The sequence below is a fragment of the Aplidium turbinatum genome, chromosome 15 (assembly GCF_918807975.1).
Source record: "Aplidium turbinatum chromosome 15, kaAplTurb1.1, whole genome shotgun sequence".
NCBI lineage: Eukaryota > Metazoa > Chordata > Ascidiacea > Aplousobranchia > Polyclinidae > Aplidium > Aplidium turbinatum.
The window spans coordinates 15,364,941-15,390,581 of NC_137486.1; the positions used below are offsets into that span (position 1 = coordinate 15,364,941).

The 25,641-nt window shown below is 37.5% G+C and overlaps 1 protein-coding gene across 1 annotated transcript; it reads right to left on the reverse strand.

Annotated features, from left to right (window-relative positions):
- Nucleotides 1–8,141: 8,141 nt before the first annotated feature.
- Nucleotides 8,142–24,622, reverse strand: LOC145784383 (14-3-3 protein epsilon-like). The gene is made up of 6 exons (XM_082596192.1): nucleotides 24,436–24,622; nucleotides 20,768–20,961; nucleotides 13,137–13,246; nucleotides 11,857–11,999; nucleotides 9,086–9,292; nucleotides 8,142–8,787 (listed from the first exon to the last, which is right to left on the reverse strand). The coding sequence occupies exons 1-6, from the start codon at nucleotides 24,497–24,499 to the stop codon at nucleotides 8,732–8,734; spliced, it is 774 nt and encodes a 257-aa protein (XP_082452318.1). The 5' UTR covers nucleotides 24,500–24,622; the 3' UTR covers nucleotides 8,142–8,731.
- Nucleotides 24,623–25,641: the final 1,019 nt, after the last annotated feature.

Sequence of the window (25,641 nt, forward strand, 5' to 3'; positions counted from 1 at the left end):
TGTGCTTTCTTTTCCCACTTTCCCACAAAACAAGGTACTGAGAAGAAAATGGACAAAGTTTTCTTCAAGTGTTCGAAAGTGGGATGGGCCATACAAAACTAGTCGTATATGTTCACTTCACTGAAGATGATTTTGTTAATACCACTCAAGTAAAAATGCCTACAGGCATGTGTTGGAGTGTATACTACAAGGTGATGCTCTCGGAAGCAACAATCGGATTGTGATGCCGTCATGCATTGTTTGGCGAATCCGAAACAATTTTCCAGATCCAGAAGGCCGTTACACAGGATTTCAATGGCCAACTGAAGGCACATTATGAGAGAGAGAGAGAACTTTTATTTATTTTTGAATAGTGATGATGAATTGAATATGAATAATGATTCGTACGATTTCTTAATTTTTCACTTCAAGTATATTTTAGGTTTTGTAGGAACGCATCCAGTACAGTTTTATTAAACTGCAAAAAGCAATAAATCTTCGAAAAAAGCAACCGCTTGTACCAACTCCGACCAAACTGTGATCCACCAATTACATCTAGGAAGCGTTTATTTCATCCGTTGCTAACGACGTCCACTTAGGATGACGTAATACCACCAAAGTCGTCCCAGAGCAGTGAAATATGGAGTTTCGCCTGTGGTGGCGCTGCGGAGCAGTCGTTTGATTAAATTACGCCCTAACCAGTCGAGCTACGAGGTTAAGATTAAAAAGTTCGCTAAGTGTAATTCTGCGCTAGGAAATGCTTTAAAAAGTTACTATACTTGGATCCAACCTGTCAGGGGCACTTTAAAACCTTTTTTCATGTTTTTTTTTCATATTTTGAGGTAAACTGTCCCATACCTTGATTCCCATGCATTTTAAACTTTTTTGAAATAGTTGGGTATTTGCCTGTTTAGTATAAAGTGAATTGGAGCTTGAACGTCGGGTGTTATACGAATGAATAGCTGATACATGTGTAAAGAAAGTTTTGAAGTTTTCCGGTAGTTTATTATTATAAAATTTGTACATAAATTTGCTTATTTCTAGTTTATAAGTAGAATTAACAGTTAGTATTTTATTTTCTTGATAGAATGGGAGTAATTTAGTTTTCATTTCAAATGCTCCTGTAGCGATTTTAATTATCTTATTTTGTCTAACTTGAATTCTATTCAAGTATTTTGTGGGTGCGCATCCCCAGTTGATAATTCCATATTGTAGGTGCGAGTGTACAATGCTATAATAAATATTGATGAGAACTTTTCTAGAAGTTAATTTTCTAAGTTTACTCAGTACGCCTGAAGAAGAGGATAGTTTTTTCGAGAGGCTATCAATGTGTTTATTCCAGTTGAGTTTGTTATCAATTGTGATTCCTAAGTAGCGTGTGTGGTCAACTTCCTTAATTATTGTACAGTAGAATTTGCCTATAGCGGCACCTCTTGGGGATTACAAAAACTGACGTTATAGCCGAATTGACGTTATAGACCAGGGCTTCTCAAACTATGGGTCGCGACCCCAAATGGGGTCGCGTAATGAAATTTTGGGGTCGTAATGGAATTCTAGTGCTGGTGGGTTGTAGTCTTGCCATGATGTCAATTGACCGCAACCGTCGGTGCGAACTGTCAAACGATAAAATATAATCAATCGTAACAATATTGATGCATTGTTACGCTATCATTGCTGTAACGTGCTGACCAAAAGTAACCTTACCGCTCGCATTATGATTTCAGAGTAGCTTATCAACTAGTTTCTGAAGGAACCAGTTACAAGATTAATTGACTATGGATCAGTGGTTAGGTTTCGTAGATTCATGCGGTAACAATTGCAAGCACAAAGAAAACAATTGATAAGTCAGAAAGAAAAAGAAAATATAATGATCAAAATGATCCGTTTTAATGTCATTAACGTGGATGTCCCCATAATGCAACAAAACTTTAATTGCAACAAAACTGTTGGTGTTTTATTTAAATCCAAGATGTTGAAACTTGACTTTAATCCGATCATATATTTAAATGAAAAACGTATCTGCTTTGAGACCTAGTGAAATATTTAGGAGTAATAATTAACGACTTGCTATCCGATGATGAAGACACGAAACGACAATTACGGTCGTTGTATTGTGCTGGAAACATGTTAAAAGCAAGGTTTTCCAAATGTTCGATTGCTGTTAAAAATGTGTTGTTTCGTTCCTATTGTATTCCTTTTTATGCCTGTCAACTATGGTGCAACTATCTTTCATCCAATAGTAATCGCTTACGTGTTGGATACAATAATTGTTGCAGAATGTTGTTTAATCTGCGGAGACGACGCAGCATCACCTCTGCATTCGTTGATAACAATACCACAACTTTTCAAGCTCTCATTCGTAAAAGTTATACCAGTTTGTAACACGATGTAACTTGTTTTCCAATCAATGAATTAATGAAATAATGCCAACAGACTGTTACTATCAATCTTTGTATGTGGTACAATGCAACTCAGCTCTCCACAACTTTTCAAGCTCTCATTCGTAAAAATTATACCAGTTTGTAACACGATGTAACTTGTTTTCCAATCAATGAATTTATGAAATAATGCCAACAGACTGTTACTATCAATCTTTGTATGTGGTACAATGCAACTCAGCTCTTCGGAGTTGAGTATCTGCTTTGTTTCTACATTTTATGTTTGATTGTAAAATGGACCATGTTGAGTCTGATGTAAATAAATAAATAAATGGGGTCGCATAGAAATATATTTTTCAAAATGGGGTCGCAGAGCAAAAAAGTTTGAGAAGCCCTGTTATAGACGAACTACCGCAAACTATTTCAAAACTGTCTTTTGATTAAAGAAAGAAGTGTATAATTGTATAATCCAGTCAGGTTTACTGTGTACCACCAAACTGACAAAAGTCACGCAGAAAATACAGTAAACAAAGAAATTGTTAAAAAAATAACCTACAGCGAAAGTTACGGGAAATTTACGCAATACAGCTCATTACATACAGTAGTAGAGAAGTTCATTGTTTATTAGCAAAAGAGGTATTGATCTTCAGCTGTTTCGGTTTTGACACGGATTTCTCTACCACATAGCGTTCAGCTTTTGCTAAATAATGTAGGATTTGCTCGCTATCGTCGTGACTTCGGAAGTATCGGTCTAGTTGTCTGACTGACTTCAGGGCTTCTGCTGGGATACAAAGGTCAGCTGTAGAGCTGCTTTTTACATGTGATAGATTTTCACGTGGGAGAAAAGTTAATTCAGTTAAGTAAAGTCCCTGCTGCGAACGACATAGCAAAATAAAGAGAAGACATTTTGCTAGCAGGAGCGCTAACTGGATTGAAAGACTGACCATTCGTGCTGAAGGTGATGGCTTAAAGTGACGTTATAAACGAACAAAAGACGTCTGGGGACCAATAAAAGGGTGCTGTTACATGCGAATTGACGTTTACCCGAACTACAATGTACGTAAAAGATAGGAATTCTGCCGGGACCGAGCGAAATGTGACGTAATAGGCGAATTGACGTTATAAACGAAGCCGTTATAGGCGAATTCTACTGTACCATTTAATTTAATTTGCATATCGGAGGGTGTAGTCTTTTTATTGTTAAAGAGTATGTAGTTAGTTTTACTCAAGTTGAGTGTCAACTGATTGTTATCAAGCCAAGTGTAGAGTTTGCATAATTCTTTATTCATTATCGGCTGGAGGTTGCTAGTAGTTTTTTGAGCCAAATAGAGAACTGTGTCATCAGCATAGAGTAGAGTTTTCAAATTAGTTGCATCGGGAAGATCGTTTATGTAAACTGAAAACAAAAAGGGGCCAAGTACGAATGGAAAAATGGAATGGAAAAAATGGTCCTGGCTCCTGAATGGAATGGATCATCGGCATTACTTTGGAATGGAGGAATGAATGGAAAAAAATCATCGGCATTACGTTGAAACAAGATAGGCATGTTCAGTAGAAATGAAATCAAAATGTTGTTTACTGCTGCATTAGTCAAGTGAAATCATGTGGTTTTATTCAAATATAAAAAAAAAACATCATGCCTTAAAAAAGTAAAATGAGAAAAAAACAATTGCACGTTGTAGGCTAGCCTACATGAGACAAAACTATAGGCCTACAACCTTTGTCTCATAGGCTACGGGCCTTCATCAAATTATCTGAAAGGCTACAGTCTTTCACCCAGGGATATCTAGAGAAGGGGATATGAAGGCTCGCAGCGATTGCCTTATTCTCTTGACACTACCAGGGCGGTAGTTTGTAGTGCTTTAAACATGTGGTTCTTTTTTAAATCGTAAAAAGTTTTGTAGTGCAGCTGGTACAATGAGCTACAGAAGACAGTTTGCAAATGTTACGTAGAGCATATTTAAAGAATACTTGTTTACAAAGACAGTTGAAAAGTTACCAGTAAGCTGTTTTTTTAACAAAGCCTTTGCAGTAGGCTAGATGTAAAGCAAGTACGTACATATGGGTAGTTGAATTAACAAGCAACCATGAGCATGCTGTGAATATCCAGGCCTGATGCCAATAGTGCGATGCAAGTAATCATAACAAGATTTTTAAAACTACTATCGGTGCTAATTGTCATTTTACGATAAACACAGATTATTTACGATAAACAAAAGCCCTTCTATTGTCAGACGTAATAAAAGCCTTCGTATCCCCTTCTTTAGATATCCCTGCTTTCACCTTCAGGGCTACGGTTTTTCGCACTCTCTCATTGGATGCACACTGTAGGCCTACGTCTTTGTTTTATGTACGTTTCGCATTCAAACAAAAATAAAATGACCATTCATCTATAGCAGTGGTTCCCAACCTTTTTGTTGTCACGGACCCCTTTAGACAAATTATTAATTCTGCGGACCCCTACCTAAATTTTACCTGAAACTCAATCAACATACTATTGACTATTGTAATAATGATGCTACTCAACTACTGTACAGTGTCGTATTGCATTGCCGCTGTGACTCCTGCGGCAAATATCAGGTTAAACGGTTGCTCAAATAAGAAAATGAATAAATTGTTCAAGAAATGTCAGCAGTATTTGAATATTAAGGTGACCCATAGTGCCATGCCGAAACTTTTTCTCTCATCATTAAGCAAATTTAATGAGAGAAATGAAAGTAAAAAGATCGCTTTTCGTTTTTATCCAAAATTCATCAAGGTAATCACGGACCCCCAAATGCTTTCTCACGGACCCCCAAGGGGTCCGCAGACCCCAGGTTGGGAATCACTGATCTATAGGCTTATAACCTACAACAAAACAACTCAGATGGCTTTCTCATATGTAAAATAAATCTTTCGGCTATTTTTTAGCTTAATGGCTACCAGCTGCTCAGAAGAGGTGTTTTTCAAGACATAAAAATCAAACATTGATTCGATCCATTTCTTCTTTGTTTAAACATTTTTTCCCTTTGTAAGTCCAAAGGGTCAAGGGGCTCTGTCTTTTACCAACCTTGAGCAGTAGCTGTGAGGTGAGGCTACTCGTTCTAGCTGTCTAAGCAGGTCTCGACTGTCGAGCAGTCATTGGATTGATTGGCCCAGGTCGCGCAAACCATGCACAGCATTTGGGGCAAAATTGCTGACGGTGTGATCTGCGGTATTTATTCCTTGCCGCACTCACAGATTGTGGATAGTGCTATCCCCATTTGTGTATGTTGGAGCGCAATAGTCTGACGCCAATGCGCAAGCCAATGCGCACGCCAATGCACAGTTTTGGTTTCGCTGAGTTAGTGAGTTTCATTCGCCAGTTCTGGAAATAAGCTGAGAGGGTTTTCATGTCCCCGCTCAAGGTGTCTTCTAGATTTTTCCACAACTTTGTGGAGTGGAGAATTGCCAGGTCGTCCGCATAAGCGTATTTTACGGAGACCGTGGTTGGCAGATCGTGGGTGTAGATGTTGAAAAGGAGCCAGGACCGATCCTTGTAGGATGTCGTTATTCTGACGTCTCAGTCTACTTCGCCGTGAGTTACCGGTGGTGAGGATGACGCTTCGATTCCTGAAAAGTTCCATAGGCCTAATCATGCGGACCTTATGTCGATTAGGATGCAGGCGAAGCAGCTTTCAAGTAAGGCCGCGATGTCATAGGCAGCTGTGAGATCTAGAAATACAGCGCCGGTCTTCTTTTTCCCTCAAAACAGTCCACGATGTCTTGGGTCAAAAGTGTGACCTGATCTACGGTGGATTTTCCGCGCCGAAACCCAGCTTGCTCTTTTGGAAGGAGCGGGTTGATGATTGAGTTGACATGGGCATAGATCAGCCTTTCCAGGATTTTGAAAGGAATGCAGAGGAGAGATATCGGAAGATAACTCCTTGGGTCCTCTGGTGGCTTGTGAGGCTTAGGGATCGCAACTACTAAAGCTCTCCAGATTTTTGGAATTGTGAGGTGGTGCAGGCAGGAAGAGAAGAATTTACGTAACCAGGATTTGAGGGTAGGGCCAGCATGGAGCACAAGCTCAGGGCAGATCTTACCTGGCTCTGGAGAGTGGTGTGGTTTCACTAGGTGGAAGGGTGTGGCAAATTCTTCTGGAGTGAAATCCCCAGAGATTGTTTCTTCTTGTGGTGTATCCACTCTTGAGTGTGAGCAGTCGATAGTTTGGATGGCTTCGTTCCATCGCTCAAGCTTCTTTGCGTCCAGCCGCTCAAGTAGTCTGGTGGCGGCGGTGTTAGAAGTAGGCCTAACAGGTGTGGCTTTTTGGTAAGAGCGATAAAGAGTCTCACACTCAGAGTCCCAGCATGGTATAACTGGTTCGATGGCCACGTGGTATTGTGGTCTTTGCCGCAGTTATTATGGCATTGCATTAAGTCCTGGTATGCCTCGTCTGCGTTGCATGTTTCAGGTGATGGTAACTTAGCAGTAGACTCATTGGTCAAGAGGCTGTATATTCCAATCGGCTTTTTTGAAGTTCCACTTTTTCACCGGTGAACTCGGGACAGGACCCATAAGTTTTGGGGCAATGATGAAAGACGGCAGGTGTTGGGACCGCGGAACTTCTCAAGCACACGTCTGTCTGGAAGAGAGCTGTCGACACTCGCGAAGACCAAGTCAGAGTGCGTCCTTGTTCCCCAGAGACCGGAGAGGAAACTGGCTGGTTCCTTTGGATTGAATACGGGAAGATGGTTTGTGGAGGCCCAGTCAGACAATTCTCCGTCGTTGCTAGTATTGTGGTAGCCTCAGTCGGTGTGCTTGCAGTTGAGAAAAAAATACCTGGTAGGATCTATGCATTACGCGAGCACTGCTGTTTTCGAGTAGCCTAATATTTCGCAAAATGTTTACAATTAAATTGCAAAGTTTGGTTATCTTCAACATTTGCGTGCATCTATCTTCATCACTAATAAAAATTCACAGTAGTAGGCTATAAGTGGTTGCTTGAAATAGGCTACTCGTCTCTATGGTTAGGGTTAATGTGGCTCTTGTGGGGCATTAAAGGGGGAGTAGCCTCGGCCTTTCTCTAAATCCGGCCCAACTCATTTGGAAAGTTTATTCATGTCCTCATTGCTTTCTTCTTATTCAACATTTTGTTTTCCATCAAAAATACTTTTCTTTCACCTCCTCTCTTTGTAAGTTTATATAGCGGCTAATCCAGTCCTTGCTAGATTGTTAAGCAGTCATATTCAATTATTCATGTGTGTATGTCTGCATGCTCAGTCAAAGCCGAGATCAGGAGTATTGAGAAATCCTTTATGGATTTCCAAAGGAAAAGTGAAAGAACAACGGTTATAGGCGAATTCTTCGTAAACAATTCTTCGTAAAGCAATTCTTCGTAAGCAATTCTTCGTAAAACAATTGTTCGTAAACAGTTGTTGGTGAAATGAAATCCGTAAAAGAATTTTTCGTAAAGCATTTCTTCGTATACACCAAATCTCCATTGCATGCACGAATAAATGCTTTGGGAAGAATTGTTTTACAAAGAATTAACTTTACGAAGAATTGTTTTACGAAAAATTGCTTACGAAGAATTGCTTTACGAAGAACTGTTTACGAAGAAAACGTCGGACACCAGAACAACACATGTGCAGGTAGCAATCTACACCCAATATCAAGGGTGCTCACGATTCACTCTTCTAAATTTTATTTCTCGAAAAACAGGCAAGTTCTTTTAATTCTTCCAATCTTCTTCCTACACGCACAGGCAGCATCTTTCTTCTCTGGTCCACTCAAGCAAGTGAAAATTTACCCCCACACTATACATCAAAACGCCAAAGCTTTAATGGTAAACAACTACATTAGCATTCGAGCTTGAACGTCCACAACCACTTGCAAATACTTAGGGTGTAAACATACGTAGCCTAATTTCAGTTCTGTAGTTCGACCATGGTAATAACAAAAAATTTAACGTTCCAACATCAACACCAGACTTCTTCCATCGTATTCTCTACTAAAAGGTTTACACATAATCAACTTGTGAAATGTGAATCGGTTACTCTAACTGATTAATCTCTAATGTTCAATTAACAGGGATACAAAGCAAATGACACAAAAAAAGAGCTCTATACTTTATATTCTGCGCAACAAAATATAAAAATATGGAATTTTCAGCAAACCACAGGTTTTAGACATCAATTGCAAGAAACACTACAAAGTTTAATAAGTTCGAATTGAAAACGCTAACAACTTATAGTTTCAGCATGTTAAGCTTCATTGAAATGAGAGCGACAGTTGTATACTTTATAGTACAAACATAGCACTTTTCAGTACACTGGTTGTTTTTGTGTTTTATGTCAAATAACTGTCTTTGGGAGTAAACAATCCGACTCGTCAACTGCAGTCGAGTGATAGCGTTAAGTGGCCGGATCGGCAGCATCGTCAACATCTTGCAACTGAGCGTCTTGGGTTTCTGAAAGTTAGAGATAGACAATCAATAAAACAATTTTTATCGTTCTGAATACTTTCAATTCTTCCAACGCTCATTGTAAGTAAATTTGTAACAGTAGATAGCCTATTTAGTGAGCTTTAAACTGACGACATCCAAAGTGGCTCTCTGTGACCTTTGTGCTTTGTGCAAATAATTTGTGTATTATTTCGTTGCTTTGGATATAGACAGCTTTGTCTGACGCAAATAAAAATAATAATAAGTTGTAACACCATATATTAATGACCATTTTGAATCATCTGCTCGACAAAAATGAGTTTACCTTGTTCGTCGCCTTGCATATCGGATGTCCACAATGTCAGGTTGTCTCTTAAAAGCTGCATGATCAAAGTGGAGTCTTTATATGATTCTTCGGATAAGGTGTCAAGCTCCGCGATCGCTTCATCGAAAGCTTTTTTCGCAAGATTACAAGCGCGATCAGGAGAGTTCAATATTTCGTAATAGAACACAGAGAAATTCAAGGCCAGACCTGAAAACAAAACATCACATGTTTCTCTCTCCCTTTTGCTTTGAAACGTTTTTTTACCAATATCACTAGGAAGTACGTTTAAAACACAAATCACGCATAGTGAAGCTTTTTGTGAAAACCGAACCAACCCGGACAACAAAATCCGTCATTTTTACATTGATTTAATATCTGCAGACGTTGAATCAATGCAAAAATAACGGATTTTGCTGTCTGGGAAGTATCAACCGATGAACGTGTAGGCTGTAGCCACTAGCCAAACTTTGGGCCTTACATTAATTTTTAGTGGGCCCTGAGAAAACCTACTTGTTAAAGCAAACTACTTTCAGATTTTTCTAAAAGCTAGAAATTAATCTTAACAAGCATCCAAACTTTTAAGCAAAAAAATTACAGCCTTTGATGAGTTTTAAAATAGCGAGTTCGTTGTGGTTTCCAACGTTACGGCTTATCAATAGCAACTGAAGGAAGGACTTGGTGGGTAGTAGCAAAAATTGTCCCCCGACCAGCAACCATTGATTACTACTCAGACCCACAAACCAACAACGGCCCTGTTTACGATCACTTTTGATTATTCTAAAAATACTCACTTTATATAGGGGCAAATATTGCACAACTTACCATGAAACATATAATAAATTATTATATATAAATAATAATATTACATTAACACTAAAAAAGCTGCATCCAAGATTCACATAAAAAGCAATTGCTTCTTTAGGGTCCACGTCTTTTAGGCGCAGACAATTAGGCGCCGGTCTAATAGGCGCGCACACTGTGGCGTCAGGATATTTAGGTGCGGAGCACTGTGGCGCCCGTTCATTTAGGTGTTATTCCTAGTAAAGTCTGCAGATTGTATCTGCTCAGCTTTGACAAAACCTAGTCGGGGTTTTGACGGAAAACTAAATTATTGTTCACTCAAGCCTACCACCCGCTTGAATATGATATAAGCTACAGTATATTTTTTACTGATGTTTAGTGTAGTTATTAATTGACTAACTACAAGTGAACTCAGTCATGTTCAGAAATATGAATAATATATTGAAAAAGCTTTTGCTGACGCAAACCTGGACTAACAACAAATAAATGCCGAACACGCCCATTAAAAAAACAACATATTTTTCTGTTCAATATAACATTTTGTGTGAAAAGCATTGCTGATTTAAGCAGCTTCACTCACGGAAGCCATGACATATTTTTCTTTTCAATACAACATTTTGTGTGAAAAGCATTGCTGGTTTAAGCAGCTTCACTCATGGAAGCCATGACATATTTTTCTTTTCAATAGGCTACAACATTTTGTGTGAAAAGCATTGCCGGATAAAGCAGCTTCACTTACTGAAGCCATGACTAACAACAAATAAATGCACACGCATTTATTTGTTGTTAAGTTGCTGTTAAGTTGTTAAGTTTATTTGTTGCAAACCTAAAGATACGGCCTGATTTGTCACATTTTGCAGAAATTTCCAGGTTTTTCTAACTTTGGGCGAACGTTCAAATAAATTTTTCTAAAAATTAGATTTTTACGCTTTCTTTATTCTTTTCCCCAGATGACACAATAGGTTTTAACATTCTCACATGTTGAAAAACAAAGAAAATTTGATTTCGAAGATTTTAGTCAGACTGTTAATTTTCAATAACAGTCTGATTTTGCATTTTTCAACTTACTTTTTCTCATTTTCTATTGCTTCCCCGAGGCAACAAAAAAGTTTTATGTCATTAGGAAACCGCAAAAAGTAAAAACATCTCAAAAAATGTCAGTCAAGCACTAGCAATAGCTGTAATCAAAACCTGCAAAATGTGACAAATCAGGCCGCATCTCCAGGTGGCCATGGCACACGCATTAACAAAACAACATATTTTTTCTGTTCAATATAACATTTAGTGTGAGAAGCATTGCCCTACCTGCCAAGCTGATAAAATCTACAGACTTTACTAGGAATAGCACCTAAATGAACGGGCGCCGCAGTGCTCCGCACCAAAATATCCTGACGCCACAGTGTGCGCGCCTATTTGACTGGCGCCTAACTATCTGCGCCTAAAAGACTTGCTCCCCTTCTTTATCTACACACGGTCGGCTACTAGTCGGGGAAACCGATTCGAAAAAAGCCTTTTTTGGAGATTTCTAAAATCTCACAGCTGCATCTGCTTGATCAAAGGAATTGGCTTATTATAAATGTTAATCATAGCAAATTACAACTACTTTTCTTTGTCAAATGTCTGAAATCGGACCCCTCGGCCTCAACGTTACTAGCATGATCCACCACTGTGACATCATCGATTACAGGTTAGGTAATTGCTAAACTATAAAATAATTGTTGCTAGACATCACTATAGCCTGTAGTACCCACAAGGACAAGATATGAGGGAATTTGCATCTAACCCACAGAAACAATAACCTTACTTTTTTACTAAGATTCCTACAAATTTTCTAAATAAACAGAAGTCGTCGCTGCAGTTTTAAGAAATCACCGAACCGGTTTTCTCCGAAAAAGGATGTCTCAGAATCGGATTCTCCGAAACGTGCCATTTCGATCTACCACACATTGCTATAAAGTTATAAGCCTCACCTAATCGAATAGGATGTGTGGTTGCAAGGTACTTAGTAGCAATATCATTGGCTGTTTTGTAAGCAACAAGGCTGAATTCCGCAGCGTCTTTTCGACCTGTACCGGTGGCAAACTCAGCTTGATATCTATGATAATCTCCTTTCCTATAACAGCACAAAATTATGATGCAACAGAATTTGTAGGATATATCGATACCAGTACCACCTTTCAAGACTATCATACAGATACTTTTACAAATTGCTACAAGATTATGCAGTGATGGTAATCAAGATATATTCTAAATTACGCGTGTCACTGAGTGCATAGATTGGATTCGATTTAAAAAGGCTTCAGAGCGAATCATCAAATTGCATTACAACTTTTCAGTTGCTTAAATTGTCAAGTCAAACAGTACGGTGACAGTAATGAAATGCATCCTATATAATTAGGGATGATTAAAAACGTTTTATTTTAGTTGTCATTATTTTTTAATTGCATCATACATTTTTTAAGTAACAACTGTTTCAATTTATCATACCCAGACACTGCAAAAAAGTGTTAAATTATAGCTGCTGAATTACTAATTATACATTAGTTTGCTGCAGTTTTGACTAAGCTCTATAAGTCGAAATGTGGTTGCATGCTATAATTTGACTACTGGTTTGGGAGACAGCGGACATCAAGAATTGATAAAAAATTTTCAAATGTAAATTTTTTTAATTTTTGAAAGGTTCTATCTCAAAAACTAAATTGAAATGAGCAATTTTGATGGTAGATATGATAACTAGGGTTATATACTGTACTTCTTAATCAGAATACCAAATTTCAGATTTGTAAATGCTTTAGATGAAAAGTTGTGAAGACCCAAACATGGAGGAAAATTTACTTGCAAAAGCATTTTGAGGGACCTTGGTCACTTAGAAGGGCTGTAATTTCTAAACTTCTTGAGATAATGAGCTGAAATTTTGTTTGTGTTCGTTATATATCAATATGAAACTTTAGTGTGAATTTCAAGAAAATCTAAAAGGGTCGAGCTTGCACTTTTCCAAAAACTTGTTGAGTTGACATGGAATGACTCTTCTATGTCATAAGTAAAAATTACACAATAAACTTTCACCACAACAACCAGCTCCATGGCTACAGAGCAGACCTAGTAGGAAACATGGTGTTGTTATCTTGCCTGAAAAGCATCGAACGGATTAAAAGTTTCGGTCAGTTCAATGTCATAACAATAAATGACGAAAAATAGAGTGCTCACTAAGAAACAACTGTATAAAATCATGTGCAACAACATCACTTACATTTTGTAATAAAACACTTTTGATTCGTCTGATAGTGGGTTAGCCTGAAGCAGGTGTCCATCGATTAAACTAAGAATCTCCGTACAAATTTTCTCTAGCTCTGTTTCTACCTGTTTCAAAGCAATACATCTCAGTGAACAAGTTTTGTAGTAAACAGAAAAAAGTATATTCATATATTCACTGTGATATTGTATACAAGTTTACTTGCAGTTATAAACATTATATATAATTTACGATACCTGAAGTAGATCTGTACATGAGCCTACTTCAATCAATTTTTAACCGGTGAGATCAGACTGAACCTGAAGTTTACTTGCAGTTATTAACGTTATATATAATTTACAATACCTAAAGTAGATGTGTACATTAGCCTACTTCAATGAATTTTTAACCGGTGAGATTACACTGAACCTATTCTATATCCTTTCACACAACACAGGGGTTAGCAACCAGAAGCACGAGGCTTTCATGGCTTGGTAACATATGAATCGCGCCACAATGCCACAGACAACAAAATATTTTAGGAGGCCCAGAAAAGTGTAAAATGTCTAATGTCTTAGTTTGATACTCAGAGCATCAAACTAAGATCTTGGAAGCCTTGTATATAAAACGTCACAATCCACTTTTGAACAGACAAATGTATTGTATGCTTGCGGCTCGTCTTTCTTGCTCTCTGTACGGTATTTTAAAATTAGTTTTTTTGCACCTTGCCTTTCTACCATATCATGTGATCTGTTTAACACCTTTTGATGCAGTTACCTTTGATTCTCTGGAGCCTATATCATTGAGTTTGAGCTAGTCAGAAGTACTGTGCAGTTTTAGTCTTTTTCTGTTTATAGATTTAGTTAATCATTGTATTTTATTCAGATGTAGTTAAGTTGTATGTATATTATTCCTGTAGAGGACATCTCGTAATGTCGAAAATGTTCGATACTTAATTTGTTGCGTAGTTTTGTGTGTATATAATTGAGTTTGTTGGCCGGTCTGAGAAATAACTTGAAGAACAGTGAGCTCAAAATAGAACATGATTAAAAAGCAATGCCATAAACTGACAAAGAAACATATAAAATGATAGAGCTTCGATAGAGAGTTTGTCTTGTTGAACCAGGGTCTGCTACTATTCGGCTAGTCCGATTCGGCTATTTCCCTATTCGGCAACAGTCCGATTCGGCTAGTTCCCTATTCGGCTACAGTCCGATTCGGCTAGTTCCCATTCAGCTACAGTCCGATTCGGCTAGTTCCCTATTTTGCTACAGTTTTGAATTGTATATTATTCATTTATTCCACAATCATAGGCGCCGACTTTTCAAAAAACTTTAGGGGGCGAGAAAGGTGATGATGTCTTAACCATAATGCTATTTTACTCAATTAAAGTAGTCTTTGATTAAGCTTAGTGTCTTGTTTATATTAACACCTAGGTCGCAAACCGAATTTATTAGAACCGCTGCTTGAAACCATTAGTTTTACGCATGCAGTACGCCTAGTCGTAAAAATTTTGATATTGTTACCTCATAATTGGAACAGTTGGAAAACAAGCTGCGACTGAATAACAACGATCAAGACAGTGAAGTTATCGAAATAAAACGCAAAAAATCATGATTTTAAGCAGAGTGGAAACCCGCTATTGGTTTTTATAACCTCGTATCGCACGTTTTGCTAATTACTTACCTTCAAAGCGTTAACAACGGCAAAGTGTTTTCTCTTCTGTTTTTTATCGAAAGTCTTTACAGTCTTTTATCGAATACCGTATATACTCGAGATGTTCGCAAGTGAATTTCACCTCAAAAAGACAGGTTCAACCTATACACGGGACAAGCTATTGTCTCCAGCTTGGCAGTTTTCAAAATTAATGCATTTTTACTGCCGCAAAATCATTGTTGACGTAGCTTACGGAGTTTGAAACGGCGTCGAAAAGTAAAAGTTTTGAATACGTTTATTTCCAGTGATTCAAACTTAAATTTCAAATTTAATGATTTCTTGTCAATTCCAAACTTCATGCACTTGTTGAGCTATATGCAAAGCTCACGAGACAAAACAGAAAGAGCTGTTTTAAGAAATTGATTTTTCTATTCTTGCGCGTAGGACATAATCGTTCTTATTATGTAACATTCCATGATCGTTGAAGTCGATGTCAAACCTAAGCGGTTGCATAAAACAATGATGTTAGGTTAGCTAGGTGATAATAGCGGTAAGAGACGTCACTATTGCAGGCAATATCTGCGACCAAGACCATTAAACACCTTTTCTTTTATACCTTTTCTAAAACACCTTATCGGTTTTCAATTTAATTCTCACACATCGCAAACAAAACAATGCGTTCTGTTGAATCATAATTGATCTCACAGCAGAAAGACCTCGTTAAAAATAGCGCGTTTAATTTAGCTGGTTTACTTAATATTGCAGTGAATAGTTACGTGACTATTCCAGCAGCGTAAGTTACTCTATCATCTACTTTGAAATTTCCATACAGTATGAGAAAGCCATGCGATCAGCTGCTGTTTTGCGGGCAAGAGCAACATAGGCTATTTTTCGCTTTCGGCACTCTTTAAGTCCGTTTAAATGATCTAAATCTCTTTCGCAAAGTGTTTTCTCTTTGAAACACCACTTGTAATAACCATTTTTGTTGCCCCTGGTTAGTGGATAGGTCTAAACCCCACTCATCTAAAGCTTCGATAATTTCAACTATAAAAGAAACGATATTGTGGAATAAAATACAATATTCTCTAAATAAACAGAAGGCGTCGTTGGATTTGGAATTTTGTAATAGTTGAGGATTCTAATATATTCTAAGTTTGCATACAGACAGTGACGTAGGATACATGTCGATTTTATGTGAGCAAACATTTCAATTTAATAGTTCAAACATTTTGCACTAAATTTCATTTCAATTTAAAATACAATTCAAAACTGTAGCCGTATTATAGAGAACTAGCCGAATCGGACTGTACCCGAACAGGGAAATAGCCAAAACGGACTAGCCGAAACGGGCCATTCCGCTACGCCCTACACTGTAAGTGTAAGGTCACAGCAAGACCAACAGATGGCAGACCAGTAAGCAACGTTGCTCTCTTGGTGATAACATGTCTTCCGGAAGGGGGTGAGAGGTTGTAGTTATGATGCGATGTAAGTCAGCATGAAAAAGGTTTAGAGAACTCCTCTGCGTTCTCACAAGCAAGCAACACCCTGCTGCAATCAGAGGCCAAGCGTACTCTAGCTGTGTGAGAAATGACATGATCTATGGCTCTGGTGAAGCAAGGGTGACATTAGCAAGCACCATCAAGCGCCCAATTTGTATGTTAATGACAGAGGGATGGTAAGATGGACTGCCTAGTCAAGCATGAAGACAACATTCAGGAGACTCTTTTATTCAGGCTCAAGACCTTGGTTAAGCCGTCCAGTTGGGTAAACTGAGATGCCTTGGACACATTCAAATGCGAAAACATTGCAGCATAACAGGTCAAGATAGATCAAAATTTTCTTGAAGCATGACCTTGTGGCAGTGAACATGGACTCTGCCAACACAATAAGTCATGAGGTGTGGAGAGGAAGACTTCACTTTTGAGAGACGGGCCCTGGATATGAGTAATTTATGGCCTGTATAATCAAAATTGGTTAATAATGACAAATTAATCCAATTAATCTGTTGTCTATCATCTATCTATGGTATTCTAAAATTAGTTCTCTCATAAACTATAAATGTATGTTTTTCCTATGCACATAGAGTTTATGAACAAACGATTGCAAAAAATGCCTCACTTTGTATGTGATCATGGCCTTGCTATAAATGATAGTCACAAAAAGTTTAACACCACTTTAAATAATAATAATAATGTTAATAATAATGTTAGTTTTTATATAGCGCTGTATCCATCGCAGAATGCGTTGCTCCACAGCGCTTTACAAAGCAGACAGTGTCAATGCAGCCGTATAGAGGCGCAACTGAGTACATTATTACCCGAATCCACTCCATTGCTCAGTGCCAAGCAGAAATTAGATTCAGTACCATTTTTAAAAAGTCTTTGGTATGACCCGACAATAGGGTGGTCCAAAAAAAACTTTTTTTGTAAATGTTAATGTCTCACCCTAAAATATTGTTACCATTGATGAGAAAATGATATATGTGAGTTTTCATAAAGATTGGTTGATATTTAGGGGTTGCTACCGGGGTTCAAAGTTTTGTCGTTTGCCCCCATTTTAACGTTTCGAGAGGATATGATATGATACGGTACAGTAAAAAATACGGTACAGTGCCATTGTATATTGCAATAAAAATACAGTTTAATAATTACTCTATGGTCTGTTTATAAACTCATGTGTCTGTATTACGAATTATACTAACTGGTGTACATGTACGAAATGTGCGACTTTGTATAAGGTAAAGGTGAGTCCCATACTTGAATACAAGCATCGAGGGATGAGGTTCTCATTATACTAAGCCTTCGGCACTAACGAGAGTAGGGTGGCCAGTTCCTTTCTCTCGGCCGCCTTTACTTCAGCAACTACGCCCACCCAATATATTATACCCTGGGTAGAGGTGGGCGTGGGCGGTGTTTGTCAACAACCAGTATAAGCCGGGAGTCAAACCAGGATTGCATAATTGGAAAGCGAGCGCGTCACCGCTGCGACTTTGTATACTTGTGTTTAAAATTCAGAGACTAAATTGGACATTCATTAACAGCTTTAGAATACAACAAATAAACTACATACAGGAATTATTGCGCGAGGGTCTTTCTACTGCAGTCTGGATATCGCTGACGGTGATCGGCGACGACACGCAAAAGATACTGTTTTTGTTCTTCGTCACATGTGTGTAATGTGTTGTATTCCGTGATCAACGCCACTCCACGCTCGGCAATGTCCCAACCGGGGTGCCAATTGCAATGCTCAAGGGTGCCGCGAGATATTTTAACTTTAACCCGTTAAGTGTGGAATTTATTTATTTATTTTAACTCTAATCCACAATAAGCCTTTGTTTTCTCGCCAAGGAATAACAGCGTGAAAGAGATTTTGAATCGTTGCTGTTTTTTCCATAAAAACGTTTGAAACGCATCATTATTGCCAGGTTTCATGATTTTATTTTGCGTTTCACGGCGCACAAAGTCAAATTGCAGTGATGGATTATCGGATTGTGTGACCCAGCACGATTATAAAATTGCACGATTGTTTGCGAACCACTATAAAATAGAAACTTTTGCATGGGGGATACCATACCTGCGCATACAAACACGATAGCCTACATAGCTAATCGAGAAAAGGCTAAGTTATAATTGATTTATTCTTTATACCAGTGCTCCGCAACCTTTATTTACTCACGGCACACTTAAAAACTCTTTAAAATTTTGCGGCACAATTCGGCCGACACATTTTCAAAATGTAAAAAATAACTATCATCTTTTTAATGAGATATTTGCGCTTGTTTCTTGCTTTAATAAAGTTAACAATTTGGATACAGTCATTCATTGTTTCTGTCAGCTCCCTTGTAAAATGTTTGATCATCAAGGCTTCCCTGTGTAAGCAGCAATACATAAGTTGAATGGCTGGATTTTGACGTTTTACCCATGCAGCTAAACTTCTTCCTTCGCCCACCATTGCTGAAGCACCATCTGTGCAAACGTTGATGCAGTTATTCCAATGGATACCATGGGTTATGAAAAACTCGTTGGTCACTCTAAAAATTTCCTGGCCAGTCGTTCGTTCCTGGCTGGAAGTTCTTTGCAAAATAATTAGGCTACTCGTTTGTTATGGACTCGCCATTGACAAAACGTTGGCTACTAAACTTAATAGCTGTGCTTTCAATATTACAAAATTTTTCATTAAACACTGCTAACTGACAATTCAAAATGACCTAGCCTGACTTCTAAAAACGCACTACCACGTTAACCAGCCTTTTTTAAAACTAGGGCAGCCTTCCCATTGCGAAAACTTCAATGTGAGGCAAAAAAATCATAAATGCACTGTGGGAAGTCTAGCTAGAGTTTGAGTTGTCTTGCAGTGGTAAAGCGAGAATTTTTAAAACATAAAAACTCTTTTTTAAAAAGTATGTTCTGATGATAGTTATCCCGCGGCACACCGGTTGCGGAGCACTGCTTTATACTTATATGAATATATTTTGTGAATTGCTTTGCGATTACAATTGGGTCTCCAATTTAGTGGATTTTCCGTACAAACGAACATTAAAACTAAAAAAACGAGAACGACTGCTTATAGTCGAGGAAGAAATGTGGGTGGCTTTGTCGAATGTGCCTCGAGATATTAAGGGACTTGTGCAAGAAGTCAAGCCCAAATTTCACACTAAATTTTGAATAAATACATTTATTTATGCGCGCTATACTGTACAACTCATTCTGTGCTATTTCATACAGTTACTTGAAATACAGAAATCTCATAAAATTGACCCAGTTTTGCCAGGATGCCGCAAACTATTTATCTCTTCGATAGGGTGCCGCAAGGTCAAAAAGGTTGGGAACCACTGCTCTAAACCCTTGACAGCCTGTTTTAACCTAAAAGGAGGACTTTCTGATGATTACCCTTTTAGGGTGAAACAGGCTGTCAAGGGTTTAGACAGTGGTTCTCAACCTTTTCTGAGTCATGGCCCCCCAGACTGTGGCTCTAAAAGACCATGGCCCCCTTGAGCAAAATAAAAATGTATTTGTTTAAAGAACAATGAAACGAAATCAATAAAAACAGTTAACGAATGATTAAATGATTTAATGCTTTCTTTTTCGTAATAGACTACGCTAGTAAATCAAGCGTATCCTTAATTGTTACGTTACAATCACAAAAGATGATGCAACATGCAGTGAGATAGAACATATGATGAAAAAACATGCTTTTAGCTAGCTTTACGATACTAACACCTACATGAGTGTTTTTTGTGTCACAATTCTGTTATAATTCATCAATACATGTTATAATTTATTAATGAAGCTTTTTATCGTGGCTCCCCTGAGAACGCTCTGTGGTCCCCTTGGGGGGCCGAAGGCCACGGTTGAGAACCCCTGGTTTAGAGGGTAATAACTATGTATGTACTATGTATATTAGTTTACATCATGTACATTTGTACATGTAGTTTATTTACTGTCTTCTAAAGCTGTTATTGATTGTCAAATTTAGTCTCTGAACTTTAAACACAAGTATACAAAGTCGCACATTTTGTATATATATGTAGACCAGTTAGTATAATTCGCAATACAGACGTACATGAGTTTATAAACAGACTATATAGAGTAATTATTAAACTGTATTTTTCTTGCAATATGCCATGGCACTGTACCATATTTTTTACTGTACCGTATCATATCATATCTGTATCACATCCTCTTAAAACGTTAAAATGGGGGCAAACGACAAAACTTTGAACCCCGGTAGCAACCCCTAAATATCAACCAATCTTTATGAAAATTCACATATATCATTTTCTCATCAATGGTAACAATATTTTAGGGTGAGACATTAACATTTACAAAAAAAGTTTTTTTTGGACCACCCTACCCGACAAGGTATCGAACCCTTGCCTACCGCTTCAGAGGCGAGCGCACTAACCACTAAGCCGGATAAATAAAATATAATAAATAAAATAAGATATAACACTAAATGAAAATAGATGGACCTAAGCAAATGATTAGTCTTACTTTCTTGCGATATTCTTGAGTCAAAGCTGTGGCACCACCTTTTGATTCTTCCTTTTGTTCAATACTGCTAATAATTCTCCATGAAGCTCGTCGTGCACCAATCACATTCTTGTATGCCACAGAGAGCAAATTTCTCTCTTCTACCGTGAGCTCCACTCCAAGTTCAGCAACTTTCCTCATTGCCTCAACCATCTCTGCAAAAGTTTTGTTCTCAAAAGTTTTGTATGTTTACACCAGTAATGTACAGCAAAAACACAGAACAGAATAGTGAAATACTATATATAATATATTTTAATAAAATAGGAAGTAGCTGCGACACTCTTGTTGCGTATGTGTACAACCTCACGTGCAATCCCACTGACGGCTTCACTTTGTGTACATGAAGAAAATGTGTGTGTACTGTGTGATTGCAAAATAGCATATTCCCAAGTTTTAGAAAAAGGCACAAATGAAAAAGATTGTTTTGAATAGCATGCATTTTGGAGCAACTGCAAAAAACTTTATGTGCAAAAAGAATCAATTTCTTTTGGACAATAAATAAAGTACAGTTCTCAGAAACTGGAGGACTTCTGAGATTAAGGTCCGACAACTTTTGAAAATGTTTGCCTACCGGTAAAATGCCAACAAAGCCTGATAATTATTAAGGTTTGTCAGATCTACGAGTTTTGTCCATTAAACTGGGCTAATTTTGTTTCCAAGATTTGAGAAGTATATAATTGCCTAGAGGTACTCCATTTTAAAGGGTTGTTGGAACAATTCAAACTGTTATCTGAAAAACTGATTCGATTACAACTGGCAACACTGACAATGTCCAAAAAAAAGCAACAATGGTTATTTAGACTTTAGAGGTACAGTACAGTATAAACCCAGCTTTATTTTGTGGCAGTGGCTGTTTGACCGCCTCCGGTCTTTTAATCTGAAACACTATTTCACCGGTCATGATGTCACTATATAGGCACTTTTTTCTTTTTCTTAGTCAAAGCAAAAGACGAGAAAAGAAAAAAGTGCCTATATAAGTTCTAAATTTGACAATTTTATTCAACTGGATCAGTGGCGCGTACGATATTTCTCAGGCTGGTGTTCCAGAGGGAATGAGTTCGATACTACCCGGAAGCTGGGTTTATTTTTTCGCTGAGACTTTTCGGTCATTTGTTCGAAATGACTTGAAAAAATTCGGTCATTTTTTATTTATTTCGGTCATTTTTGGTCATATATAGTCATTTGACTATATATTTTTTCGGACATTTTGACCGAATTGACTATCTTTTTTTCGGACATTTTGCTAAAAAATTGGTCAATGACCGATAAATGACCGAAAAAAAAACCCAGCCCGGAAGTGTTCTTTTTTTAACTAAATTTTGAGCCAAAGTTACTTAATCGTTAGGCTGCTGTATTTTTTTGGTCAATTTTTAATTTCAGTAGCCTACAACCCAATTTTTTATGTCTTTTCAAATATGAGCTTTTATGTCTTTTCAATAATTTGCTGGAATTTTAGAATTTCTCTGGGTAATTTTTGTTCGTCATAAAAGGATGTGACCGTGTTTGCCGAACCACGCATTACATTTTTGCTCTGAACAAGTTAGTTTGGTGGCTGTAAAAAGTTATATACAATACTTCTTTTAAAAAAAATGGTTTTGATCAATATCAAGTTTACTTTTAGGTACGGTAGTATTTTTTAGCAGGCAATTTAGTTTGAAAAAAAATGCTTCTGGGTAGTATCGAACGGGTGCAACCTAATTCGTACCATGAACAATTCGTACCGTCAGTTCGTACCTTGAAAAGATCGAGAGAAAAAATTAAAAAAGCCGAAGTCGCTGATCGCAGTTTCGGAAAACATTTTAAAAGGATTAGGGTATCGGAATCCGCAAACAAACTGAAACGATTGAAAGAAAAAAATAGAACATCGCTGATTGCAGTTTCTGATTTTCCGCAGACATTTTAAAATTTTCGGTAATGCTCCAAAGAGTTTGCAGAAGTCGCTGATTGCAGTTTCCGCAAACATTTTAAAAGGATTAGGGTTGATCGGATTTTCCGCAAACATTTTAAAAGGGTTAGGGTTAGAATGTTTCCGCAAACAAACAAACTAAAAAGATCAAGAGAAAAAAAATAGAACAAAGCCGAAGTCGTTGATTGCAGTTTTCGTTTTTCCGCAAAAATTTTAAAATTTCTGGTAATGATCCTATGAGTTTTTGTTTGTTTGCAGAAAATTTCAAAATGTTTGCGAAAACTGCAATCAGCGACTTCGGCTCTTTTCAATTTTTTTCTCTTGATCTTATCAGGGTACGTACGAACTGACGGTACGAATTAGATTGCATCCGTATCGAACTCATACCCTTTGGGATACCAGTCTGAGAAACATCGTACGCGCTACTGATTCAGTTGAATAAAGCTATTGAATTTAGAACTTATACCGGTATATTCACTTTTTTCTTCCATTCTTGTCTTTTGCTTTGAAAGAGAAAAAGGTGCCTATATAGTGACGCCATGACCGGTCAAATAGTGTTTCAGATTAAAAGACCGGAGGCGGTCAAATACTGCCTTTTGCCTTACTTTGTGTTGAAGAGCCACCACAATAAAAAAAACAAGCTCTCTGTTCAAGTGACTATGGGATCATAGACTCAAGAGAGATTGTGGCTAAGTTTCTCAGCAGCCAATTTGTAGCAAGAATTGATAGCGATAGACACGTGCTACACCGTTATGGTTAGCGAATCGCAACTGCTCGCTGTACTAGTGAGTATTCAGCCTTGCACTGATGACTGATGGCCGGAAAGAACGCCCCTTCTTCACAGAGATTGTGGCTATTATATTTTGTAACCATAAACATTTCTATTTTCCCTATTTGGCTAGGGTATAATGGGGTAATTCCGGACAGCCTGGGATAATTCCTGTTCTAATCGTATTATCAGTTTATTTTATTTCAAAACAGAAGTATAAAGAATAAATGCACACGTAAATACAAAATAACAAAGTAAGTAAACAACACAACGCAAACAAAATACATTAATGCGTTCATAAAGTGACTTCCTCAGTCCGAGGATAAAAAAACATTCAAACACAATCTTTTTCTGAGTGAGCAAAATGTTCCTTTTTTATATAGCCTACATATAATTTAGCTTTCGAGCGCCAAATGTGGTAAAATACTGAAAAAATAAAGTTGCTGTGCTGTCCGGAATTACCTGTAACGGTAGGGCTACGAGGAAATTCCGTTTTTTGCATTAAAAGTGTGCATGTCCGGAATTACCCCACAGACAGGGTAATTCTGGACAGTTAGGCACTGGAAAAGTAGGCCTCATCTTGTGGCCATCTTAAAATAATTTTAGAAAATTACTGTAGCATACTATTAACATATGCGTAAATGTCTTAAATTTGCATTGGGGTCGATTTAAAAGCAACACGTGAGCAATGGTAATCCGAAAACGGAAATTTTGTCCGGAATTACCCCGTTATGCCCTACAGAATTTTCCATCTGGTACGATAAATAGGCTATAGTTTTTGTTTCGGAATGAGATTTTCCTGAAACCATTTCATTCCCACAGGCCTAAATATACATAATACGCTTGCTACAACACAAGGTGTTGAAAGAGCCTCAGCGAAATGAAACACCATGGAGGGTATGGAAGAAAAGGCATTAATCCCTAATTCACACATGTTTAAAATGCAACACATACCGTCATATCGTTCGGCTTGTTCTGCCAACTTAGCTTCATAAACTTGATCTTCCCGCTCGGTCATTTTGAATATGTTTTAAGAATCTCGATTTACAGCAGGCAGGCACCAAATCAAACTATGTAAAACCGCGAAAGTTAACTCCAAAAACTGAATACTGTTTCGCTAATCGCTAAAATGAGTACAATTGAGAACTATTTGGTAAACTATTCACAAACCTGACTATTCCACTAAATAACTAGTCATCTCAACTGTAAACAGATTCTATTAAAAGCGTCAAAATTTTTCAAAATTCTTATTTTCGAAGTATGATTAAGTTGGATATAAAACTCTATACATTCTGGTTCAAACAGGTGCGGATGAATAATTTAGCAATTTTTTTCAAATACTTTTCGGTGAACCCAACCGAAATTTTACGAACTTGCAACTACAGTCACATCGATTCAATTCTTTTATTTTTTTCTGAATGTGGCAGACTTGGATTCAAATCCTGCAGGTTTGATTTCAGCGAATTTGGATTTGAGCTCTTTTAACAACCGGGTCTGACTTTTATGTCTTCCTAAAAACTATTAAAAATGATTGTTGTTGATTTTAATTGCAATAGATTGTTTCAACAAAATTTTCTCCACAAAGCACAAGATGCTGCGAGTTTCTCAATGTAAGTCTATTATTGAATTTGACCGCATTTGGATATTTAAATAACAAAATCTATTGGCTAAAATATAGTAAAGTCCGACATCTCTGAAATGTTGTATCATAATTCCAATTGGTGTTTGAAAGTTTGTTGGAGATTAAATGGGAAAACAAAATTAATTTGAGTTCATTTCAATTCAATTTGACTTTTTTTGTCAAAATGTAACACAAATGAGAATATTAAAATAGAGTAAAAGCAATTTATCTTTTTTTTTCTCTGTTAGCGCAAACGTGCAGATAAGGGACAAAGTAAACACACCAATTCGGTACTAACAAAACAAAAAGGTGGCACAACCAAAAGATCTAAAATACGCATCCACAAAACAGTGTTTAATAATTAATCCTTTTAATTTTCATAGCAACCAAACCAACTTTTAAGTGTTATGGGTTTGTTTGTTTGTTTGTTTGTTTATCTTTATCCTGCATTGCGGGAAAGCGGACTTGAGCGCTATGCATCGGTGTACGCCTTCCGACATACACCTGACCCACGCTGCAGCCGACGGCAATGTCTGTTT